The 12,500-nt window shown below is 37.1% G+C and overlaps 1 protein-coding gene across 2 annotated transcripts in view; it reads right to left on the bottom strand.

Annotated features, from left to right (window-relative positions):
• ANKRD46 (ankyrin repeat domain 46) overlaps nt 1–12,500 on the bottom strand; it is a 41,963-nt gene that overhangs the window by 11,829 nt on the left and 17,634 nt on the right. For both annotated transcript variants that reach the window (XM_012762029.3, XM_012762031.3), the window contains exons 2-5: nt 9,637–9,737; nt 6,469–6,806; nt 5,175–5,333; nt 176–341 (exon numbers count right to left, since the gene is read on the bottom strand). In XM_012762029.3, the coding sequence (XP_012617483.1) occupies nt 176–341; nt 5,175–5,333; nt 6,469–6,779 (636 nt within the window). In that variant the 5' untranslated portion in view covers nt 6,780–6,806; nt 9,637–9,737. The remainder of the gene's footprint in view (nt 1–175; nt 342–5,174; nt 5,334–6,468; nt 6,807–9,636; nt 9,738–12,500) is intronic.

The raw sequence follows: 12,500 nt of genomic DNA, 5'->3' as shown, positions 1-12,500 counted from the left end.
TAAGTAAAAATGCAAAGAGAAAAATGTACAGCCCTCACTGGCTTGCACTAAGAAGAATTCTGGGAAACGGAGAACAAACACAAAACCAGGAAAGAGGCAATTGCCTCGTCTCCCATGAGCTGCTCTAATGCACCAATTCAGGCTGGTTTTCCACAAAGGGCAGCACCCCACTCACATAGTAGGCAATGCCAAGAGACATCAAAGCAATGACGAAGATCAAGAGCAAGACCCTCCAGAAGCCCAGATCCTCTACAAACTCCTGCCACGTGGTTCGAAAGCTGGAAAGGACTCCTTCACCTTGCTGTAGGTTGGGATTGAGAAGAGAATGGCTTTCCATGGCACTGTGAAAGAAGGAAAAAGAAAAGAAAGGGGCATGAAACAAACACTTCACCCATTTCAAAAACATAAAACGATGAGGACTATATTAATTGGAAAGGACCAAACTGATAACACAGCACTTACAAGAAGGCAACTGACACATACGTACACTCTCACATGGTTACATACTGACTTACATATCTGCAGGTATCGGGACAATCTACCTTAAGCTGGAAATTGCTAAACCATAATGAGTATGTTTCTTGGCTGAATACTACTAGCACAGTCAAGTTAAAAACCCTATTAATGGCCAGGCCCAGAGGCTCACACCTATAATCCTAGCACTTTGAGAGGCCAAAGTGGGAGAATTACTTGAAGCCAGTAGTTTGATACCAGTCTGGGCAACACAGCAAAAACCCATCTCTACAAAGAAAATTTAAAAATTAGCTGGGTGTGGTGGTATGTGCCTGTGGTCTCAGCTACTCGGGAGGCTGAGGCAGGAGGATCACTTGAGTTCAGGAGTTGGAGGTTACAGTGAGCTATGATTGTGCCACTGTACTCCAGCCTGGGTGACAGAGTGCGACTCCTAAAAAAAAAATCCTATTAAAGAAGTACCAAATAGAAGTCTTGAAACAGGCCAAATGACTTGTTTTCATCAAGATAGTAAACCAAAACACAATTTTGTTTATTTTAAACTTAGGAAGAAGATTCAAAGTGAAGATTTATAATTTAAGAATTTATGTCAATGGGCCAGGCACACTGACTCATGCCTATAACCCTAGCACTCTGGGAGGCCAAGGCAGGATGGCTGCTTGAGCCCAGGAGTTCAAGACCAGCCTGTGCAAGGGTGAGACCCCGTCTCTACTAAAAATAGAAAAAATTAACTGGGTGTGGTAGCACATGCTTGTAGTTCCAGCTACTCAAGAGGCTGAGGCTGGAGGATCACTTGAGCTCAGGAGTTGGAGGTTGCAGTGAGCTATGATGATACCACTGCACTGTAGCTGGGGTGACAGAGTAAGACTCTGTCTCAAAAAAAAAAAAAAAGAATTTATGTCAATGAAAATAAGCAGACATGAAGGTGAAGACATCTGAAGAGAACAGCCATCTACAAGTCAAGGAGAGAGGCCTCAGAAGACACCAACTCTGCAGACATCTTGATTTCAGACTTCTAGCCTCTAGAATTGCGAGAAAATAAATTTCTGTCAAGGAGAAAGACAGAAAGGCCCAGCAACAGGGTGTCATGGAGACTAAAATCACAATGGCCACAATCACATGCATCAACTATTTGTTGGTTATATAATAGAAGGTCATGACCACCCTTCCTATACCCATTCCCTTCAGGGTTCTTCCAAGCATCTTTGCTCAGAACCATGAAAACAACATAAAACAATGTCTTAGTCTCATGTACCATGAATAAGTAAGCACATGCAAAACTGGCAGTTTTTTTACCTACAACTTTACTTCTTCACACCATTAACACAAAGTCCTTCAGCCTTTACTAGTATTAGAGGTCTTCTCTAATCATAGGATGCTGACTTCCTAATGAGCCAGTTTGTCTGACATCCAAACTTTTTTTTTTAATATTAAAAGATATTTAGTCTCTAAAAGACAATGTTTTCAGTGAGAATCTACAACATCGAAATTTAAGAAAACTTGAGCAAATTTAAAAATAAGACTAGAACTTTAAGAAGGCCTAACCAAGTAAAACCATAATAGATAAACAATCTCAGGAGAGGCTTAGTTTGACCTATATATTAATAAAATTTATTGACTATGTCTGAGTGACACACTCTCATACTCGGAGATGTTAGGTATAAAATGAGATTTTGGGAAGCATTCTCTAGGAACGCATGAAGCTCTGCCAATCAGAATTTTCTACAGAAACTTTATCTAATGAAATGCTTTCTACTGTCCCAGGAATAACTCCCTCCAACATAATGAGTGTGTGTATAATCTTTTAAAAAACATGTGTCATCTGTACTGTTTTTGTCATCCCATACCTACAAAGTAAAAAGGAACTAAATTAAACTTAGGATAATATGGAGGAGTGGGGAAATATTTTTCATCAACTTAAAATACCCACAGAAGTTGTATATCTCTCAGGGAATTCTAAGAGAAATGGAAAATATAGTAGTAAATACATTTAAAACCTTACTTTATTATATTCTACTCTAGAAAAAGCTATTACACAGCTATCCCATAATGCCATGCACTAGCCAATCTCTAAACTTTTTCCTCTACTTTAAAAAAATTGAGATATAATTCACATACTATAAAATTCACTTTTTAAACTGTATAATTCAGTGGTTTTTAGTATATTCAAAGTTGCACAGCCATTTCCACTAATTCTATAATAGTATACTTCTATCACCTCTATAAGAAACTCTGTACTCATTAGCCGTCATTCCCCACTGCCCCTTCTCTCAGCTTCTAGTAACCAGTAATCTATTATTTGTCTTTAAGGATTTGTCTATTCCAGATATTTCACATGAATAGAATCATATAACATGTGGCCTTTTGTGCCTGGCTTCTCCCATGTACCATGTTTTCAAAATGTACCCACGTTGTAGCATGTATCAGTACTTCATTCCTTTTTATGGCAAAATAACATTCCATTGGATGAACTAAAGACATTTTGGTTATTCATTCATCAGTTGATGTATATTTGAGTTGTTTCCACATTTTGGCTATTGTGAATAATGCTGCTATGAACATTTGTGTACAAGTTTTTGTGTGAACATATGGCTTCAATTTTCTTTGGTATATACACCTAGAAGTGGAATTGCTAGCCAGGTGGTAATTCTATGTGTGACTTTTTGAATAATGGCCAGACTTTTCCAAAGCAGCTGTACTATTTTCCATTCATATCAGCAATGTAGTGAGGGTTCCGATTTTTCCACATCCTCGATAACACTTGTTATTGTCTGTCCTTTTCATTATAGCCATCCTAGTGGGTGTGAAGTGGTATTTCACTGTGGTTCTGATTTGCATTTTCCTAATGATGTTGCCTTTAAATTTTTAAACTTAAGCTTCAACCACTGCATTTGTACCATGACACTGAAGGCTAGGAATAAGATAGGTAATAAAAGTATTAATAATTTAATTTTTGACAAACTGGTTTTATACACTATAATACAAACTCTCATGCTAAAGTGAAATGGCAGGCATGTGAAAGAAGTAGGAGTATTTCATACTGAGTTGTTCAAATGACTAATCATTGCTCAATTAATAAGTAATCACAACTGAGACAAACTAATGCTAAAAGTATATTTCTGATAAAGAAGTGCCAAGAAACTGGCTATTAACAAATGAAGGTCCCCAAAATAGACCATATTTTGGAGGAACATGATCTTTAACAAATAATAGTTGCCTCAATATTATTAAAGTGCTATAGCATTATGACAGTCAATCCAGAGTACACAAGAGAGAGAAAAAGGGCTTGCAAATGCATCTTTGGCTTCTTGTGTATTTTATCTATTTGTCAGCTTTTGGCGATAACTCAAAAGGAGCATACACTGTTCTAGAAATAAAACTCTTTGATTTCTTTAGGACAGTAATAAGTGCTTGAAAGTATCTAAACAAAATAAACCTAAGCTTGAGAGTAGAATTGATGGTCCCCAAGACATACAACCACCAGCACACAAAGGAAGAGGAAAGCAATGGGTACTGAGGAATCAGAGGAAGGGTGAGCTATGAAATCTAGAGGGGATTTCATTTAGAACTCACAGAACCAATAATCCCAACAATGATCCTGATGGGATAAGTGGTCTATGTGAGCCTAAATCCAAGTCCTGGTCAATCAGCTTCTAGGTCAACAGCTAATGCTAATGTAGGCCCTTGTTTGTTCTATTTATATTCTATTGAAAATTTTGGGAAGAAACTACAGTAAGCTCATCCTTATCTCACTGGTTTAATCTGTAAGGCTGAAACTCCATGATGGTTGACCAAGCTTTATGCTACAACAACGAGATCTGGCCTACTGACTACCTGTTGGGCCAGTGAGACCAAGAGAATAGATGGTTTGCCACCTTTTCAGAGCTCCCTGAACTCTGTTCTCTACTGCTTCTAGATGAAAAATGATGAGATATTTAACATGCTGTCAGTCACATCTTAGCTTCAATTACTTACAATAGCCCAAATTTCATTAGTCCCAAATTTACCTGAAAGTCACTTTCACATTCGTGAACTGTGTACGTGTTATGTATTATCTTACTTTCCCTCTCCTGTTTTATTGTCTCTTAGCATTCCACTTCCCTACCATTGAAACAACCCTTTGGTCTTTTCTAACACTGTCCAACTTCTTAGGCTTACTTATGTTTCTCCTTTTTTTTTTGAAATTCTATTTTTTTGTGGCCTATACTTAAAATTCTCGAAATTCTGCTTCCTTCCCTTAGATTCAGCTCTTAACTGCTTCTTCTCTCTTGTGCTGTCAATACAGCAGGTGGCTAACAGAACATTATGTGCATGTGGACATGTAGTATTAATACTTTCTGTTTATAGCTTTTCAATGGTAATCTGAAGCCATTAGGGCCTATATAAAGTTCAAGTAAAGTATCAAAACTCTGCAACTGAAAGGAAATAAATACAAAGCTCACAAAGTCACCACAAAAGATCCAGGTACCTAAAGTGACTTGCCACTTAAAAAATTTTATCTTGCTGGGTTTGGTGGTTTGTGCCGATAGTCCCAGCTACTGAGGAGGCTGAGGCAGGAGGACTGCTTGAGCCCTGGAGTAAAGGCCAGTCTGGGTAACATAGTGAGACCCTGTCTCAACCAACCAACCAACCAACCAACCAACCAACCAACCAACCAACCAACCAACCAACCAACCAAACAAACAAATAAATATCTCAAGTACCTTTCACTCTCAGCTGTCTGCATGGTCTCCAGTTTTGAGTGGGTTCCTCTGTTAAATCCTTTTACCTCTTGTTCTTCCAAAGATTCCAGTAGTCGGATGACATCTTTATTCACACCCCTGCGTTTTGCTAGAACTAAGGGGGTAGCACCTTGATGATTGCTAAAAATGTTCAAAAAATAAAGAGGCCATCATAGCAGTTATACTACATTGTTAGTTACAGTCTTAGTACCCATTTGTGTAGATCTTAGTGAAGAAAAGATGAGCCTGATTAACTCAAAACTAAAACCCAGAGCAGAGCCAAAGGTAGAGGCAGAAGTTAAAGTTTGAATTAACCTATTTTCTTCCCTTCCAGGGAAAAGGCAAAAGAGAATACATAGGCAAAAGAGTGGATAAAGGACAATAAAACAGAGAGAGACCATTTCCTCAGAGATTAATTGGAAAGTCTAATTCTAGACTCACTCTTATCTGACATCTATATTTTATGGAAAGAGTATATATAGAAAAAGTCTAAGAATTTTTTAAAAAACAAGTCAAACACAAATCACCTTAAATCCTGCAGTTAATTCACATCATATTAATAGAACCATTTACTATCTTATTTAGATTTACAGGCATTATGGTACCAATAAATTAGGGCAATATATAACTGTAATTTAAAGGTCAAGCTCATTGGTCTTAACATCTTTCCCACTTAAGAAGCAGGGTATCCCTAAAACAAACAAACACAAAACCCTAGTTCAGTCTAAAAAGGACTCTGGACCCCGGAGAGATTATGAAACTAGCACGAAACATAACAGAAGGCACATGAGCTTTGGAGTCAGTGGAACTAGGTTCAAATTTCAGATCTGTCCCTTATAAACTCTGTGATCTTTGTCAAATCATTTAATCCTTTTTGTCTCAACTATCTCATCTGTAAAATGAAGATAATACCTACCGTGAGAGTTACTCACTGTGAGGATTAAATTAGCTAACATAAGTAAACACAGTCTAGCTCACAGATTTTCAAAAACAGTTACTTTTTTCTTCTTTTCCCGTCTTATACTATATAATTAATTAGTACCAAAAACAGGCCACTATTTTCACAGATAAAATTACACTGCTTTAGCATAAATCTAGAAGTCATTCCCTTGTTCCCTCACTCACCTAACAAGATAACAATGTCCTAAATGCCTTTCTGAACTTGTTATTACAATTGATCAATGAGGAAACAAAATCAGAGACTCGGAGATTAGACTATAGGTTGAGAGACTATTGTGAAGAAATGACTAGACTTCAAAAACCACAGAGAACTTACCAAATATCAATTTTGAGTCCATTGGAAACTAAAAATTGAATAGTATCCACATGGCCACAAAGGTGAAGAGCTGTGTTTCCTTGATAATCTGTGGCCAGAAGATCAGCACCAAATTTATGCAATAACTGGCAGATGTCTACATTCCCGCGGGCTGCTGCCAGGTGAAGGCCTGTTCTGCCCCTGCTGTCACGAATATTTGGGTCAAAGCCACTTTCCAGAAGCCACTTGGAATAGTTAAAGTCTCCATCAATACAGGCTTGGAGCAAGGGCACATTAGTCTGAGAAGAATCGTTTACAAAAACGTAGGACATTGTTCTGATATGATGGGTAGAACACGCCTGTAATGAAACATGAGGTACGATTTGATAAAGCCAAATGAAATCAACATAATAAAGTCATTTAGAAAAGCACTATTGCTTATCCTTCTTGGCCTCCTGCCTCTAATAAATTACCTTACCAGACAGAAACAAGTTATCAATTATACTTTATTTTCCATTAACATGTTTTATTTTATTTTCTTCATATCTGTTGAATCAAAATTACAATTAAATTACTATAAAGGTCTATTTTGCTTTTTACCATATAAAAAGATTAAGAGATATTTTTAAAGCTAAGACATACTTGCTTAGATTTAAGTTTATTGCATTGCCAGAAGACATAGATAATCTTCAAACTTAAAAGAACTACATATATATATATATATATATATATATATATATATATATATATACTTAAATGACACTGCTGATAGACATTCTTATTTAATACAAAGGAATTCTCTTTCATATATTTGCTTCTTCTTGTATTTGAGATACTCTATATGGTAAACAAAACTACCTGCATGGAAGTAACACACTCAATAAAGACCTGCTACAACTTTATAGTACAAATTTCAAGTTTTCATAGAAAGAAAAAGGCTAAGGAAAGTAACAAACTGAATTAAAAAATTGGAAATATCATAAAATCAATTCAGATTATGCTTTTTTTTTTGCAGTATTAATCCTATTCTGCTCTGTTCTGTGGTTTTCTCAATACCTGATTTTGCAAAACTCTCATTGTCCAAAGACTTGAGAAGTGAAGGGGAAAAAGTAGGTATCTGGGAATACAGGGGCAAGACAAAAGCAACACCTCCATGTGGGTCCAATGAGTCTCATCCCTCTGACTAACACAGCTCACTAGACTGTCCGCACCTCTGACTGATGCTTCCCTGCCCAAGTGGCACGCCTGAACTCTCAGAACATTCTGCTTTACCAAAGTGCAAACAACTCTCTCTCTCTCTCTCTCTCCTCCTTGGTTCATTTAAGAAAAAGTTAAAGCCTGTCAAAAGAAATTTTACTAAGAAATTGAAGAGAAAACAGAAAGGCATAGACTGATGCATTTAGAGATGGCTCTCTTACTCTAAAGTTACCAAAGCTTAGTCACAGATGGGCTTGGCTTGCATAGCTGATCAGGTGAATTCTTTCTTTGTGGAACACTGATGGAATTGGATGCTAGACCAATCTATTCTTGTGCCTAACCTCAAGGGGATTCAGGAAAGCATGGCTGCTGAGTTTGGTGAGATTCCTGGCCCCTGGTTTCCTAGCAAAGCCACCGTCTCCTAGTCCTGGGCTGCCTTACACTAGGGCTCTGCTGCTCCTGGGCTCTCTGTGGAAAAGGAGGGTGGTATTAGCATATACTGGGCCTATTTTGAGCCAGGCATCAACAAGAGGCTTTTAATGAATTATATTTAATCTTCCTAACAACTCCATGGTAAGGTTTATATATTATATTATATATTATACTATATATGTTATAAATATATATTATATAAGTATTACATAATATAAATATATATTATATAATATAAACATATATAATATATAATATAAATATTATAATATATATATAATATATATTTTATATATTATACCAGAATTTCAGTGAGGAGTCATTGAAGGATTTTAAGCCTAGGAAATGGCACAGTCTTACTAGTCTTTGAGAAAGATTACCTGGATGGCAATATGGAGGGGCTGGATTGGAGAGGAAAAGAGTGGAGGCAGGGACTATCAATCAGTAAGCAATGTAGTAATTTAGGCAAGAAATGATGATGGCCATCTAAGGCAGTGGTAGATAGAAGGGGACATACTGGAGAAGAATAGAGAAGAGAGATTAGCACAACTTAATGACTCATTGGATATGAAGGGTTAGAAGGAGCTATTAAGGTTAATTCCAATTAAGACAAAAATCTACTTGTGATTAAGAATCACAGAGATCGAGATAAAATAAACTTCATATTATAATACTAAATAATGATTTTTAAAAATTAACTTAATGAGAAGAAATTACTCGGCCAGGCGCGGTGGCTAACGCCTATAATCCTAGCACTCTGGGAGGCCAAGGAGGGCAGATTGCTCAAGGTCAGGAGTTTGAAACCAGCCTGAGCAAGATCGAGACCCCGTCTCTACTATAAATAGAAAGAAATTAATTGGCCAACTAATATATATAGAAAAAATTAGCCAGGCATGGTGGCACATGCCTGTAGTCCCAGCTACTCGGAAGGCTGAGGCAGGAAGATTGCTTGAGCCCAGGAGTTTGAGGTTGCTGTGAGCTAGGCTGACGCCACGGCACTCTAGCCTGGGCAACAAAGTGAGACTCTGTCTCAAAAAAAAAGAAAAAGAAAGAAAGAAATTACTCAATAAAATAGTCAAGAATTCTTTTTTGAAGGTAATCTATTTTTCCTCATAGTATTTACTGGATTGGATCATGAAGAAGATAAAGCTACCATAAACCTTCTTAAAACTAATGCCATATATATCAAGGGATTTTCAAGAGGTAATGTGTTTTGATTAAATTCTGTAAAACTAGATAATAAAAAACAATCTACATAGTATTTTTGATTCAAACACAGTAAGAATTCTTGTGGTTTGCAGACAGATTCTTCTGAATGTTGGCTCAGTAAAAAATACATGCCATTCCTGTCTATTTTTTAGGTAAGAATAAGTGTAGTGTATTTTATCAGGTTCTCTGAGTCCTTGAGAAACTGCTAAACTTACCCCCAACATTTAATAAAGTCCAACCACAGACAACATTTTTCATCTTGATCACTGAACTGAATCTGCCCTAAATCAAGGCTACAGTTCACTGGAGGTTTCACATATTGTGAGGAAGTCCACAGTAGAGAATACTCACGCAAGCTTTAATATGAGATCCTTCTTTCAGTGGTCAATCAGCAGTGTCTCTGAATTCTTAACGGAGGTTCACCAAAAATGCTGTAATGTGCCAGCAAGGATCTACAGTAAATAGAAAATTCGTTGTAACAAAGTTGTGGCATGAAAAGAACTTGCTGTTTTATTAGATACTGATAGGCTAGTGGGGCCTGCAGATATTAACCTGAAAATCTGTGAGTGAAGCATCAACATGGGAGGCCAGTAAAGTACCTGATGGGTAATAAGGTAGTGGAAAGGAAGAAAAGAAGGGATTAATAAGGAGCTGCTCTGTTGCTCACCAACAAGAAAGCATGGACAGAAAGATAAAAGAAAAAGCATCAAATTTTGTGCTCTCAGTATAGAACAAACTGGGCTCTGAAAATCCACTCTCAGTCATTATTTGGAATTCAGAATGCATACTTTTCATATTATAAATGGAGGCTATCTCCCAGATTAGTCTACAAAAGCATTGTTAGAAATAAAATACTATTCATAATAAGGGAAAAGGTAAAAACAGCCAATACTTATTATATTTAAAACAAACGGGATACATTTGCAAAAAAATATTTCTAATCTATCTTGAATGCTGATATTTAAATCTCTTTAAGTCTGTTCCTGAGACTGTTCTTTCCCTAAGTGTGAAGGAAAATCTGGCCCAAAGCTACCGGCAGTGTTCTCCGACAGCCTGCCCCCACCCGTGCTGCACCACGGTGCTGCCCTGCTCTCACACTTCTGCCACTGTTGGGCCCACTCAGGCCGCACCTGTTTACTGAGAGACTATGCAACCACCCTGTCTGCCCACTCAACTCTTCTCTGGAGGGACTGTGGACCACAAAAAAGCAGTATTAATTCATTAAATAAGCATTTACTGTGCGCCTGAAATGTGCCATATACCATGCTAAGTGGTGGAATATAAAATCCAAATGCCAAATTCACGGTCAGGTTGAAACTCAGGTTAATTTTTAACTTGCCATTCATACTGACTGCTACCAGATCCCTTAAAGTAAATTTAAGGGATCTTTAATAGGGAAATAATTAAAGGTATTTTATGAAGCTCCATTTAAGATATGTAAGTCAGGCTGTATCATAAGGGCTATCAGCGCTAGGCTGGACCTGATGACAGTGGCTGGCAAGCTGCATGTGAGGATCAGTCCCACTAAAGTGCCAGTAAAGATGATGAAGCCATGATAATACACAAACCAACTGCCCTCCCCAATTGTTTCCTAGTTTTCTGTGATCCCATAATATTAATTTAGACAAACTTCATATCATCGAGGCACTTAATTTGATTTCCTTAAACAAATATCCTGAATTCACCCAAAGACTACTTTTCCTCTCTTATTCTGACCACTGAAGCAGAGTCTTTACGATTAAAGCCTTTCTAATATAGGATTTGGCTTTGATTTTCAATGTTAATTAAAATGGTACAAGTGAGTTCTTCTGAAGGTATAGAGCTCACATTATGAAAAGAACAACTCTTGCTTTTCATCTGGAGATAGAATTATAGACCATGTAGTTACATCCCCCCATAATCCTAATGTTCTCTTAAATCTACTAGAAAGACAATGCTTGTGCCATTTTTTTAATATGACTAGGCCCCATAAGAAAACACACTTGATCAAATTACAGATTTATGTGTAATTCATATTTAATATTATATAAATGGTTAGACTAAATTACTAAAAACCTGCCAAGAAAATTTCCAAGACTGCAATTAGACTTTTTTTTTTTTTTTTTGAGACAGAGTCTCACTTTATTGCCCAGGCTAGAGTGAGTGCCGTGGCATCAGTCTAGCTCACAGCAACCTCAAACTCCTGGCTCAAGCAATCCTCCTGCCTCAGCCTCCCAAGTAGCTGGGACTACAGGCATTCGCCACCATGCCCGGCTAATTTTTTGTAGATATATATTAGTTGGCCAATTAATTTCTTTCTATTTATAATAGAGACGGGGTCTCACTCTTGCTCAGGCTGGTTTCGAACTCCTGACCTCGAGCAATCCGCCCGCCTCGGCCTCCCAGAGAGCTAGGATTACAGGCGTGAGCCACCGCGCCCGGCCTTGCAATTAGACTTTAATCACTAGAAATCTATTAATAGCTTCCCCAAGAAATCATAAAGTGATAAAAACCAGAACACATTAACTGTTGTTCAAGGGGTGAAGAGGACTAAAGATTCTTAAATTAAACTTTTTACTTAAAGATAAGATTTTTACTTATAGATTCACACGCAGTTGTAAGAAATAAGAGAGAGACCCTGTGTACCCTTAACACAGTTTTCCCCAATGGTATGCTCTTGCAAAACTATACTATTAGGTCATTAAATAAGAAATGTCTGATTTCGAATCAAAAATGTAGTTTATTATATCTCAAACAACAAGCAGTACAAATAATCAAAGTATGTGCCTAAACTATTGACACAGTTTTGCCATCTTAGGTCGCCCACGTGGCTCATTTTCAAGATTAAAATCACTAGAATGGAACTTCTCAAACCATTGACGTATTGTGCGTTCAGTAGCCACATCCTTACCAAACACTTTGTTGGTATTTTGAGCTATCTGCACTGCATTGGTTCCATGATGGAACTTCATATTCAAAAATAACATGAATTTTTGACTTATCCATGGTTTCACAATTGCTCTAAAGAAAATTTGAAAGATAATCATAAGCCAAAATTTTTCCTTGTTTGAAAAACCGAGGATGTACCTTCACAATAAAAATAAAACAAGAAGTGTCAAAGTGAAATGTCAGAGATATCAACTGTAAAACTTAGTACTTAAGGAAATCAGACATTTCATACTTATTAATAACCTAATACAATATCACAACCAGGATATTGACATTGATATAGTCAA

The sequence above is a fragment of the Microcebus murinus genome, chromosome 7 (genome assembly GCF_040939455.1).
Source record: "Microcebus murinus isolate Inina chromosome 7, M.murinus_Inina_mat1.0, whole genome shotgun sequence".
NCBI lineage: Eukaryota > Metazoa > Chordata > Mammalia > Primates > Cheirogaleidae > Microcebus > Microcebus murinus.
The sequence above is the reverse complement of the archived record's forward strand: the minus strand, read 5'-3'. Positions and strand labels throughout refer to the sequence as shown.